We start from the raw sequence: 13,550 nt of genomic DNA, 5'->3' as shown, positions 1-13,550 counted from the left end.
CCCGGAGTCCCGCGGACTCACTTGGGGATCGGGAGTCGCCATCTGTAAAACAAGCCCACCGGGGGCACGTGTTTTTATTGCAGCACTGAGGACAGCAGAAGCGCGTGCTACCGGGCGCAACAGGACTTTTCCCTTTTCCCCTTTTTCAGAAGACCTGGGCTCCCATCCACTCTTTGCTGGTCACAATGGCTTCTTGGACATTTCCCCCTCTCTGCCTTAGTTTCCGTAAGTGTTAAAGAGGACGTTGGGCAGCCACAGGTGACACCCTGGATCGCCAATCGGGCACCTAGGGCAAGTCGGGCGGCTGGCAGAGCCTGGGCAGTGGCGGCCACGAGCAGCACACAGGATTGGCTTTCCCCCCAGGAAACTGAGGAGCGGGCGCCACCGAAACTCCCCGCAAATTCCCAGCGGCCTGCTTGGAGCCCAAGCAGGCTACCCAGGCCGCCCGCTAGTCTCCGCGCCGAGGCCCCAGCCCAGCGCTGCCAGGGGCGGGGCCGGGCACAGCGCCCAGCACGCGAGGGGAGGTCAGAGGACCCTATCCCGTCCGGGACTCGCAGCGGGGCAGCCGTGGCGGCGGCGAACTCCCGCGCAATCCCAGTGCTAGAGCGCGGGGCGGACCTGCGGGGCACCCCTCGGGGTCCCCCAGCCCGGCCCGGCCCGCCCCGGGAGGCTCGGCCACGCTGCCGGGCTCAGGCGTGCCCCAGGGCGCCCGCCCGCGCAGTCCCCGCCCCTCGGCGGCGCCCCCGCCCCTCGCCGCCGCCCCCGCCTCCCGCGGGCCCGGGACGTGCCGGGCCGGCTAGCGAGCCTCAGGGGCTGCTCCCGGCGCACTCACTTCCGCGTCCCGCCGCCTCCGGCCCGCGCGCGCCGAGCCGCCGCCGCCATCGGACAATGGGCCGCCTGTCCCAGCTGCGGTGAACTTCCTGCCGCGGCCCGGCCACCCTTGCGCCCCGGACCGCTCTCTCGCCCGCGCCGGCCAGGATCACAGCTTTGGGGGGGGGGCGCTGGAGGAAGCAGCGGGACGACCGAGCGCCCGGGACGTGCCTGCGGCTCCAGGCGCCGCGCCTTTGCTCCGGCCACGTCCGGCCCGCTGCCTCTGAACTCTCCTGGCCCGGCCAGCTTCGCCCCGGCCCCAGTCCAGTGGCTGCTGCTTTGTGGATTTCTGAGTTTGGTTGCTTTAAGAGGATGTGATTTTTCTTTTCTTCTTTGCTTTTTTCTTTTTCTTTTTATGATTTGAAAAGTAGAAAAGAACTCCCAGGAGAAGGCCGGAGACAGCAAACGCCGCCAGCAGCCCCTACGAGGACGCCCCCCAGGGAAAGGGAGTTGGAAGCAGACTTGGTCCAGCTGGCCCTGAGGCCTCAACTTCTGCTGGACTCCAGGTCCTGGGGTCATGACCCTCACACTAGGCAGGTGGAAGTCCTTACCTGTCCACGGCTGGACTTGAGCCCCCACCCTTCGCCAGCATCTCCCCGCCAACCCGCCCTCACACTCTCACCTACCACCTGGGCTAGGCCCGGACACCTGTCAGCGACATGGATAAATATGACGACCTGGGCCTGGAGGCCAGTAAATTCATCGAGGACCTGAACATGTATGAGGCCTCCAAGGATGGGCTCTTTCGAGTGGACAAGGGCGCAGGCAACAACCCTGAGTTTGAGGAAACACGGAGGGTGTTCGCCACCAAGATGGCCAAAATCCACCTCCAGCAGCAGCAACAGCTCCTGCAGGAGGAGACCCTGCCCAGAGGGAGCAGAGGCCCTGTCAACTGTGGGGGCCGCCTAGGCCCACAGGCCCACCGGGAAGCAGCTGTGGGCAGCAAGCTGACCATGGATGGTGCTGCCAAGCCCCCTCTTGCTGCCTCAACAGGGGCGCCTGGGGCAGCCACCACCATCGCCACTGGGCAGCCCTCGTACCCAGCCCAGGAGCATAGGGCCAGGCCCTATGTCCATGGCTCAAGGCACCCCAACCAGGACTGTGGTTCCAGGGAGAGCCCAGCAAGTCCTGAGATGTCTGCTTTCCACCAGCCAGGCCTCTGCGAGGATCCTTCCTGCCTCACTCATGGAGATTATTACGACAACGTCTCCTTGCCAAGCCCAAAGTGGGGCGACAAATCAGGAGTATCCCCCAGCATCAGCCTGGGTGTAGGGAGTGGGTGGTCTGGCCCTCCAAGGAGTGACCCGCCACTACCCAAACCCTGCAGGGACCATCATCTGTACCAGCCGCAGCTCTCCTTGAGCTCCAGCAGGTCTTTTGAGGGTGGCCTCAGTGGTCAGGATAGTGGCATTGGTGGCCGCTGCACTGAGAAGACAGCAGGTCTTTGGTCCACTGCCTCCTCTCAGCGGGTGAGCCCTGGCCTTCCTTCTCCAGGCTTGGAGAATGGGGCCCCAGCCCTGGGACCCACTCAGCCCAGGACCGCTTCTATTTCAGCACCCCCGGCCCTGAGCTGTCCCGGTCAAGGAGCTCTTCCAAGAACAAATTCGGAGCTGGGGATTGAGATTTCAGGTGTGATGTCCAAGCCCACTGTAGACCCTCAACCATGGTTCCAGGATGGGCCCAAGTCTTACCTTTCCAGTTCTGCCCCATCATCCTCGCCAGCCGGCATGGATAGTTCACAGCTGGGTGCAGCCCCCGGGCTGGGTCCTAAGCCTGGCTATACAGACCTTGGCACTGGTCCCAAGCTCGGCCCCACCGGCCTTGTCCATCCAGTGATGTCCACCCCGCCTGAGTTATCTTGTAAAGAGGGTCCCCCAGGCTGGTGCCCTGATGGTAACCTGGGACCTGTGCTCCTGGAGAGCCCCAGCTCCCCCAGGGTGAGGCTGCCCTGCCAGACCCTTGTTCCAGGTACTGAGCTCAGACCCTCTGCTGCCGAATTGAAACTAGAAGCCCTCACCCAACGCCTGGAGCGAGAGATGGATGCTCACCCGAAGGCCGATTACTTTGGTGAGTGAGGGGCTGGTGGAGTTGCCCACGGTGGGGTGACGGGGTGATGGGGTCCCCGAGCTTGGGGACATGCTCCCCACCAGGGATGTTGTAGTTGTAGCCCTCTTTGAGTGGCCTGTCTTTTTTTTTTTTTTTTTTGCTTCCTCTTTTGGATGCTTCTTTTGATTCAGAAACTTGAAAGCATCCTTGGGCAGAAAGCGGATCTTGCAGCTGGGGGTTACCCATATGTGCAGGGTGAAGCAGCAGGGTGGGATTGCTCATGACTGCTCTCAGAAAAGGGAAATGCTGTGGCTTTGGATTTCAGGGGTTTGGGGTGTGACTTTAGAGCCTCTTACGGTGATAGGTTCATGCAAGTCTTGAATGGGAGCAGCTTTCTCAGGACCACATACCCCTGAGCATAGTTGGTTGGGTGGGTCTGGCTATTGGAAGGACCAGTAGTTGGGGCGGGGGCTCTCAACTGTGCTGTGTGTGTGTGTGTGTGTGTGTGTGTGTCTGAAGGTACTTGTGTGCAGTTGAGGCAGGTGAAACACTACCATGGGAGACTGTTCCAGAGCAGTGGTCTTTAAGTGTAGTGCGTGGACCAGCAGCATCCCTTCCCCTGGAGACTGATCAGAAATGGAAATTTTGGGGCCCCACCCCAGAACTACTGAATCAGAAACTCTGAGTTGGGACCTACAAGCTTTGATCCTGACATGTGGGGAGATTTGCTCCCTGCTGGACTGGTGCCTCCTAACCCAGCCCAGCCTGGGGACCAGCCAGCAGCCAGGTTGCACCCACACCTGTGGCTCAAAATAGGATGGAAGATGCTCCTTGCTAATTTTACTCAAACTCGTGTGTATTGTTTTATTCTCTTCTTTAAAATGACAAACTCTTGGAGACTATGGGCTTCAACTTTTTTCTCCACACACACAGGGTTTGGAGGCGGCAAGAAGGTCGCTATATCCTTTTGTTGAATAATGATTTAGCTGTCTCCTAGGAGAGCTAACCAGAAAGACAGCCTATTCTTATAAGAGTCTAAGGGTTATTTTTTCTTTTTCATTTTTTAATCCTGGATAATTGGGGTCATGATTTCCCATAGTCTGAGTCTTGCTGGGGTAGTGGCTGTACTGAGGGGAGGAGTGCAGGAGCAGGGAAGATTCTGGGAGGGGCAGATGGCTGACTTACGGCTGTGTCTACTCTTGCTCTTCGTAAATCAACGAGTGTCCCGAGGGCCTTGGAGGGACAGGGGTCCAAGGTCCCTGGCCGCTGGACATATGTAACCCATGATAGCATTGTATTTATGCTTCTCGTGAGAACCTCCTGGGAGCCAGCTCTCGCCCAACACCCAGCAGGCAGAGGTCAGGGTTACTGTTTATTGGTTTATTTTATAAAGCACGTAGCACCGTCTTACTGTAAACTGTCCCTTCTCCTTTACAAATTCCTACCTTTAAGAGTACTAGTTAGCTGGAAATACTGTGGGTCTTTTCATTTAAGCTTTTGTTTAGTTTTTAATTTCAACCTCACTGAATAACAAAACAGTATTCATTTATTTATTCATGGATGCAAGTTTATGCTCCGAATCAGAGCAGCGATATTAGCTAACACTACTCCTCCGTTCAGCGTATTTACTGAGCATCTATTTTGGGTCATGCTCTGTGTTAGTCCTTGGGGATACATAGTGAACAGGACAGACAGAAAGCTGCCTCCCGGAGCGGACTATGTAGTAGCAGGAGGCAGGAAATGAACAAAGTAAATAAGCACGTACTAGGGAGAGAAATGAGGTACAGGAGGGGGACGGAGCCACTGGGCTGGGGGTGGCAGGGAGATTTCCAGTTTTAAATCAGGTGATCAGGGAAGGTCCCACTAAGAAGATGCCTTTGAGCAAAGGTTTGGAGGAGGCGAGGGACTGGAGTGTTTTTCCAGGGAAAGGGCAGACAGCAAGCATAGAGGCCCTGGGGGCGTGGTCTGTGCTGAGCACCATGCTAGACCCTGGATGTTGATGTTTAATTTACTGATCACAGCACTCTAGGAAGCAGGTCTGCCATTGTGCCCATTGTACCAATGAGGAAACTGAAACTCAGAGATTCAATTACATACCGAGGCGTCACAGGTGATACTGGGTGTCGCTGGGGCTTGAGCCTGACAGTTAAGCCTCAGAGCCCCTGCTTCTAACCAGCATTGCCAACTGTCTCCCAAGCAGAGATTTGGAAACAAATTTTATTAATTTATTTTTATGTGTTTTGAAATAAAATGGAGGTGAAATTCACATAACATAAAATGAACCTTTTTAAAGTGAAAAATTCAGTGGCATTTAATACATCTACAATGTGGTGCAACCACCACGTCTATCTAATTCCAAAACATTTTCATCACCCCAAAGAAAACCCCATACCCATTAAGCAGTTCTCCCTATTTCCCCTTGGCTGCCAGCTCCTGGCAACAGCTAATGTACATTCTGTCTGTATGGATTTACCTATTGTGGATATTGCATTTAAATGGAATCATGTCTTTTATTTATTTTTTGACTAAGCATCACATTTGCATGTAGAGACTTTAAAAGATACACAAGCACTTTCAGTGAAAACTGAGTCTCCTTCCCAGGCCTGTTTGTAGTCCAGCGTCCTGGGTGTAATGAGCATGTGTGTGTGTCCCTGCTAGCCCCAGCGGTGGCACGCTGTCCCCCTGAACAGCGTGTCTTGGCTGTCACTCTACATCAGCACGTGTTGAGTTGGCTTCATGTGGCTGCTGTGTGGATGTCCCTGGGTCACTGATGGGCCTTTAGAATGCGCCTATCTGCAAGGCGCAGGCGTAGCTGCAGGATCAACTCCCAAGAGAGGGATTGGGGGCCTGGGGGCTCTGTGGCCTTTAGCTGTTGCCTAGTTGCTCTGCGGAGCTTGTGTCAAGGACCAAGCTGCCAGCTGTGTAGGAGAAAGTCTGCCCCATGCCTGCTTTGGTGGCAGAGCTTCCATCTGCTCTTCTGTGACCGGCCCTGGGGCAGAGGAGGTCTCTCCATCTGAGCATCCTGCCCTGCCGCGGGACCTTGAACAGACCCTGTGCCCCTCCAGGCCACACCTCCCTCATCTGGAGCCCGAGGTGCTGCACCAGTGGAGGGGCTCACCACCAGGGATGCCTTTCCTCTCCCTGCATCTGGTACTACTCCAAAGATTTTGTCTACCCTACGCACTGCGTTTGTTAAATAAGGGCTGCCTTTTACTTCCAGATGGAAGCATATTTAGTGCTACAGTGCACTTGCCAGTGAGAGTCAGAGTTGATGTCATTCTGGTGAAAAGCAAAGCAAAGTAGGTGTTTGGATTGATTAGCCTAGGCCCCTTTCTGCCAAACTAAAGGTGTCCCTTTGGGTATTTGACATTGTGGGAAGAGCTTGTGAATCCCTGTTACCACCTTTGAGACCCCTCGGGCTCTGTACTGAGGACTCTTCTGGCACTTTCTGGCTGTCTCTGTGGGTTTATTGAGATGTGGTCCTGCAGAGGCGAAGTTTCTTTACCTCTGCTGGGCGCGCCTCCCGCGGGCCTCCTGTGTCCAGGAGAGAGTTGGGGAGATACGCTGGTGCTGCTTGGAGAATGTTGCTGGGTTTCCAGCCTTCCTAGGTGTTGGTCTTAGAAGACGCCACCAGTGCGGTGTGGCTTTTGCTGTCTTCCTCATGCTGGTCCTCTCCTCCCCTTTCTGAGGAAGAAGGACACAAATAAATCACCTGTCATGGGCTGGGTTTCCGGGGAAGCTGACTCTGAGACAGACTTGAGTGTGCAGAGGGCTTATTAAAGGGTGCTCTGGGGGTCCCCACGTGTGGAGGGAGGACGAGGTAGCAGGAGTGGGCAGAGGAGCTGAGCTGCCTTGCGGGCCTGACCCTGCAGGCAGCTGGAAGAGCCCTCAGAGTCGTCGGAGCTGGGCCGATGTCACATCCCCATGGATCAGCCATGGGGTGTTGTGACTGCCCTGGGAAGGGGATGCCCCTGGGGGAGGTGGCTCTGTGCAGCGGGGGCAGTCTTGATAGGGGAGGCTGCCTGCTGGCTGGACCCCAGCAGCTGGGCCACGGCTCCTTCCACGAAGGGAGATCTGGGCAGCCCTCGCAGTGTCCGCCACAGTCCCCCCCCTCTGGGCAGTAGGAGTGTGTGACTCGAGTGCTGTGTTGGTTCTGGCAGTAGCTACCGTGTGTCGAGTGCCTGTGATGTGCCTGGCACTGGATTAAGTGCTCTTTGGGCATCGTTGGCATTTACAGCCAGTTATTCTCTTTTTATAGTTGAGGAACCGAGGCCAGAGAGGTTAAGTGACTTGCTGGAGACTGCACAGGGATGAGTGGTGGCGCTTCCACACCAGTGGGGCTTTTCCTTCCACTCTGCTTCTGCATGGTGGGACTAGGTGGTCTCCCAGGTCTGAGTGGATGCCTTCCGTTCGCCCCTCCGGATTCGCTCTCCACCCGTGTGTGGCCGGGGAGAAGGCTCTGCCAGACTGCGTTAGACAGCAGAGGGGTGGGAAGGCAAGAATAAGTAGGTTCTAGGGTTTCCTTTACCCAGCAAGTGGATGGATGGGCCCACTCCCCACCCACGTGGAGGGAGAAGAGGCTGGCTTTATCTTTAGCTTTCCTGTCTTTGGCATTCTGACCTAGGAAACTGCAGTGGCAGATCCACCTTAGCCTGGGAGCCTGAAAACAGGTGTGACTCCTCCTAGGAGTCACAGGGCCAGGGCACCTGTCTCACCTGATTTCATCTTACAGGCAGTGCACGGGGTTAAACGAGCAGTCCAAGCAAGGAACATGTCCATTTGTCCTGTCTGTCAGTCTCCTACACGTGGAGGTGCTCCTTTGTCACAGTGACCTTTTAAGTACTTCTTATCTGACTTCATTAGCAATAGATGCTTGAAATATGGGACTTAATTCCAGCCTACATTGAAAAATTGAGCATTTTTCATATAAACAACATGGGCCAATCCTGTCATTGAGCAGCCCCTCCAGAATTCCAGGAGTGGGTCTGTCAGTGTCCTCCCCAGAGGCCCCAGCTAGCCACCCCCGCATCAGGCATGTCATTTAACTCAAACCTGTCCTGAAGTAGAAGGTGGCAGAAGCTCACAGCCATCTGACTCTGAGTAACTGGCATGACTGAGTGTGATTACCTGGGAACTTCCACCAAAATGCCTTTTGGAGATATAGTGCCATAATTTGGACCTACCGAATCCAGGCTTCCTTGACATGTAGTAAACTTCTGATCCTCCAGGTAACTTTCGAAAATGACATCCCAGACTCCAGGTCTGCCTGCCCAGCCCTGCTGGTGCATGCCCTGGGATGTGCAGATGCCTGACACTTTAGAAATTGGGCAGCCTGTGTGCATTTTTTTAAATGGACCAGGCAGTCTCCCCCTCACAATCAGGAAGGCATATGTTTTCAACTTCTTTTTGATGTATAATGGACACATATCATAGATGTTCACAAAGTGACCAGCACCCAGATCAAGACAGACCATGACCATCACCCAGGAAACCCCCTTGGACCCCTTTCAGTCTCCACCACCATCCAAGGACCACTGCAGTCTGACTTCTAATAGCACAAATGAGCTATTGGGCAAGCATGTGATTTGAAGTGACTTTTAAAATGCTGAAAAATGTGGCCAGGCATGGTGGCTCACGCCTGTAATCCCAACACTTTGGGAGGCTGAGGCAGGACTATTGCTTGAGGCCAGCAGTTCGAGACCAGCCTGGCCAACATAGTGAGACCCTATCTCTATAAAACATAAAAAAAATCAGCTGGACGTGGCCTGTAGATCATGCCACTGCACTCTAGCCCAGACAGCAGAGCAAGACCCTGTCTCCCAAAAACAAAAAACAAACAAACAAAAAAATCAGTGAAAAATGTAAACACCCATTATGACATGTCTGGGGATGAGTGGAGATTGTGTAGATGACCCAAGCAAAGTGTGCGCTGGGGACAGCAAGGAGTTGGTGCCATTTGCGCAGGGCCAGCTCTGCTGCATGCCTTCCTGGGCTGCTGAGCTCGCCCTGTGATGGTGGTGGCTCCTGTGTGGTCAGTGATCAAGGCTCTAGTGCTACTTTGGTCCTCTGTGTTCTCTGAAGGGATGTGACTTCATCTCGTACCTTAGTCCCGTTTCAATAGCTTTTCTCTTAAGAGATTTCCAGGGGCAGATGATGAGTAAGATCCAAACCTTGTTCAGAGAGGCTCCTCTTTCCCTCAGCCACCAAGCCAGCGAGGCGTATGTGTCAGGTCCCCTCTGTGCCCTCAGCACTGGGCTGGGTACTCTGAGGAAGGACAGCCAGGAGTTGACTCAGGTCCTCGAACTTGTGGGGTCGCACTCTCGCGCTCTGGCCTGCCCCCCACCCAACGCCCTGCCTTGCTCCCTCTGCTCCTGCCATACCGGTCTCCTTGCTGTTCCCTGAGCCTGTTTTGTCCCTGTCCATTCCCAATGGACGTCCTCTGGCCAGCACGGTGCCGGGTGGGCGGGTCTGCTGGGAGCCACAGCCCTGGCGTGTCCTGACATGGGTTTCCCACGGTGTGTGCCTGTCCCATCATGCTTTCTCTTCTCCCGCCTCGGGAAGGTATGTTTCCTACTTTGTTCCTTTGTGACCAGGAAAGAATGTCTTATTTTTTCCATACAGTCTTCCTGCTCTTTCCATTAACCTGATCTTTAGTAAGACATGGTCATTCTTGCCAGAGGTTTTTTAGAAAGTTATGTTTCTTTACATCTGGTGATTTATGGCTTCCACAGAGGAGACAGAAGTGTGAAAGAAAGGCCTGCATTTGGGAGTCAAAAAACCAGGTGTTCTGGGCCTGATCCCCCCAGCTGCTCAAGGCACGATATTGGGCAAGCCCCCACCTCTGCTGAGCCAAGACGGCCTCTCGGGGCCCTTCCCAGCCTGAAGTTCTGAGACTGTGGCGTTGGCTAGCATTGGATGCCTGGATTTCTGCCAACCACGTAACAGGGACTGGGCAGCATCATTGTTGGCAGTGGCAGAGAGCCTGAAAAGGCAGGGGCCAAGTGGCCTAATGTCCCAGCCCCTTTCCAAACCTCTGCAGAATTAAAACATAATTTTTGGTTTTAGTTATAGTTGCATTTTCTATTGCAAATGGTAATCATTTCTACTTCAGATATTCTGGAAAATACATACAATTAAAGGAAGAAACATGAATCACTCATGTGCCTGTCACCCTTAGAATAATTAGTGTTAAGATTTTCTGCAGAAAGTTTCCAGTACAAAGTAGTAACGGAGCCCATTGGTGATGCAGAATATGTCATGTACTGTGGTTCTTGAATCTTTGGCCAAATGTAGAATCATTTACTGAGCTAGAGGCCAATTTGCTGTGAAGAGTATATCTAAATAAAGTGAGATTAGAAAGGACTAAAGCTGTCCTTTAAGAAACAACCAAACATGGTGATCCACTGCTATTACGATGATCACGGACCCTAAAGGCCTTCTGAGGCTCTCATTCCAATTAAACTTGGCATCTTTAGTGCAGAGCATGGGTGGGAGCACTGGTTTGTGGTGCTTGCTGTCCTTGTGTCTACTGGCATGTCCCAGACCTCCCTGAGGGCTCCTGTGGTACCCTGGGTGCCCTAGGTGTTGCTGGGTCTCAGGCCTGGTCATCTGACACAGGACAGTGGCCTGGGCCCAGCACCATCTGGGCTGGTCTTTCCCTTCTCTGTCCCAGTGCCCCACATGGTGTGGGCTCAGTGGATGCCTGTTAAAGGAATGGAAGGAACTTCAGTTAGGCTGTGAAGGGGGAAGAAGAAATTTTTAGCTGGAGTTATGGCTCTGAGATAGTTTTGCTAAAGTCTAGCAGTTTCTCTGTGTCAGGCACTTTTCGAAGCATCTCACCTGTATTAACTTTTTTAATCCTCCCAATGACCCTAATATATTGTCCCCACTTTATAGATGGGGAAACAGGCGCACAGAAGTTACGTGCCTGGTACATTTATGAAGTAGCTTTGCTGAGCCCGGCTACTGAGTGCTGCCTCTTAGCTTCTGGAACTGCAGTGGCTTTATGACCACGGGAGCTTCAGAGGGCACTGTGGCCATGAGCAGGTCAGGGCTGAGGGTTCCTCCTTCTCTGGTGGAGCTAGGCCTACGACAGGAGTGACAAAGAAGGAAGAGGGTGGAGGGGCATGGAGCTGGCTAAAGGAGCTGGGTCCCACTCTTGCAACCTGGGACTGTGTCCGGGTTTCTCTTCCTTGTGGGAGCCTGTGCCCACACGAGCATCTCCCTGCAGGCAGGGACAGCCACGGAGGCTCGGAGGCAGCAGGGCTGCTCCGTGGCCAGGCCCTGATTTCTCGTGTTCCTCTGAAGGGTGTGGGTTAGGGTGAGTGGGCCGTGCTCTCGAGGGTGCTTGTGTGACACCCCCATGTGTTTCAGGTGTGAGTACAGGTGTGCTAGCCCACACTTCCCTTGGGGGCAACAAGGATGCCTTATTCTGAGGGTCAGTGGCAACCCCAGGCTGTGTGCAGAGATGCTGGAACCAAACATCGGATGGAACCGTCCTTAGAGTCTTATCTGGCAAACTGAACAGAAACCTTACCCTAAAACAAAACAGGTCACCAGAATTTCCAAGGTGTGTCAATGACAGGGCAGTACTTGCCAGAGAATATTTGTATCTACTCCAGCTTTTGTTTTTCACTTTTCCCTTCACAGGGAAACCAGCTGGACACAGGATCTCAGGGTCACGTTGGAAGGCAGGAGGCTTTTTGCTTGAACATTTAATAGGGAGTACTTTAGGATCCACAGCCAGGTTATTTTTAAGTTTTGAGAGCCGTGAGTTTAGATTTGGCCAAGTTCCTTCCTCATCTTTCTTGTCGTGTGACTGTCTCTGTGTCCCAGGAGAGCGGGGACGGGTTACTCCCGGTTACTAGAAGCTGGTTGGGAACATGTCAGGGGCCTCTACCTCCCTCCCCCAAAACATGTTTTTGTAACATATAGAAAGTTCTGGAAGCCTGCCCTGATGCAGCAAGAGAGGAGGGAATTTGAGTTTAGCATGAGTCTGCCCTGCAGCCCGTTTTGGGAGGTGTAATGACCAAGGTACTTAGCCGACAAGGCGCCTTTCTTACAATGCAGGCCCTGGGCCGGGCAGCATATGAGGGTCATTTCACGTGATAAGTCGGTAGGAACTTTTGTGTTTTGTTGCCTGAAGCCCCTTCCGACAATAACAGCAGCTTCCCTGTTCTCCTGTGCCTTCTTGTTAGCTGAGTTTATGGATTTCCTTTCAGCAGGGTGGAACCAAGTTGTGGCTGAGTTTGCGCGTGATGGTCAGGGCTCGCCCTGAGGTTTTGCATCTGCTGAAATGTTCCCCTGCCCCCCTCCCCCACCTCAGTTTGCATTGCTTCCTGATGCAGTTAGTAAATTTAGAAAGAGATGGATCTGGGGGCAGCCCAGCTGCTGGCTGTGGCTGGGCTCCAGGGCATTTGCTGACAGAGTTATCTTTCCATTACACGTGGGCAGCAGGGATTGCGTTGCAGGCCTGATTGTGCCGCTTTCTGGCTGTGCAAGAAACTTTTCTGCCCTCAGTTTCCCCATTTTGTGGGGACTGGATGTCCGTGCTTATTATAATTCTGTTTCCTTTCTTTTGCTGTGAGCCTCAGAGCCAGTTTTGGATTCGGTGCTGTTGGCTGGGAGAAGACTCTTAGCTCAGGGAGATGGTGGTTCGAGGCAGAACCTGCTTCAGGCACTGTGTGGGGGGCCCAGGCACGTGCATTGGTTAAACTTGGAAACTTTCCCCCTTTTGCTTACAGAGAAGCCAGTGATGGAGTGGAGAAGCCTGAGTGGGGAGGGTGTGAAAAACACGTGTGTGATAACGTTTGCTTAGAAGCGAGTGAAGTCACACGGCATGCCTGGGTGCCCTTCCAGGTGGCTCCGTGCATGTTTATTGGGGGCCTACTGGCTGAGTAAGACGGGGTTCCTCTTCCTGGAGCCCAAGGAGCTGCCCCTTGCATTTCTGTAGTTCTTTGGAGTGTCCTTTCAGCTGTTAACATCACACACTGGAGGCACTTGTCCCTCAGAGCATTGAAGGGACTTTCCATGAGTTCCATAGCAGAGTTGGGAGGCCTGAGGGGTGAGTGGCAGTTCCAGGGCTTCAGACCTTCCTGGACATCACTTTTTTCCACTACACTCCGGCCACCTCCAAAGTCTCAACTGAGCTCGGGCCAGATTTGTGAAGCTGCGGGTTTAGGTTGACTTCCTAGAAACAGATGCTGGGACAAAAATTCATATGCAAGTGATTTCTGAAGGGTGTCCTCTCAGGAGAGATGGGTAAGGGAATGGGGAAGACAGACAGGGGTGAGGAAGTCAAGGAAGGTGCAGTCTCAGGCCAGGTTGCACAGAGGGTAGCTGCTGCCTCAGCCCGTGGAGAGCTCTGGAGTGTGGTCTACACCCCAAGGTGTCCAGGTCCAGAAACTTATCCTCCAACCTTGCCTGTGGCTGGAGAGGTGCTTTCTTACGTAGCTTGAAAAAGGCTTTATCTGCTTGCCCCATTTTCTGTGATGAAGATGCACTTCTCCAAACCAGTCTGCTCAGGTGGGGAGTCTTAGATGTGTTTATAAGGTTGTTGGGTTTTTTTTTTGTTTGTTTGAGACAGAGTCTCACTCAGTTGCTCGGGCTAGAGTGTCGTGGCATCATCACATAGC

At 53.7% G+C, this 13,550-nt stretch overlaps 1 protein-coding gene across 1 annotated transcript in view; it reads left to right on the top strand.

The window, feature by feature from the left end:
• The first annotated feature begins 1,002 nt into the window (after nt 1–1,002).
• LIMD1 (LIM domain containing 1) overlaps nt 1,003–13,550 on the top strand; it is a 67,815-nt gene continuing 55,267 nt past the window's right edge. The window contains exon 1 of the mRNA XM_069475590.1: nt 1,003–2,937. Coding sequence (XP_069331691.1) covers nt 1,530–2,937 — 1,408 coding nt within the window. The 5' untranslated portion in view covers nt 1,003–1,529. The remainder of the gene's footprint in view (nt 2,938–13,550) is intronic.

Source organism: Eulemur rufifrons, chromosome 7 (genome assembly GCF_041146395.1).
Source record: "Eulemur rufifrons isolate Redbay chromosome 7, OSU_ERuf_1, whole genome shotgun sequence".
In the NCBI taxonomy this organism is placed as follows: domain Eukaryota; kingdom Metazoa; phylum Chordata; class Mammalia; order Primates; family Lemuridae; genus Eulemur; species Eulemur rufifrons.
Note: the sequence above shows the minus strand (reverse complement) of the source record. Positions and strands in the feature narration are given on the sequence as shown.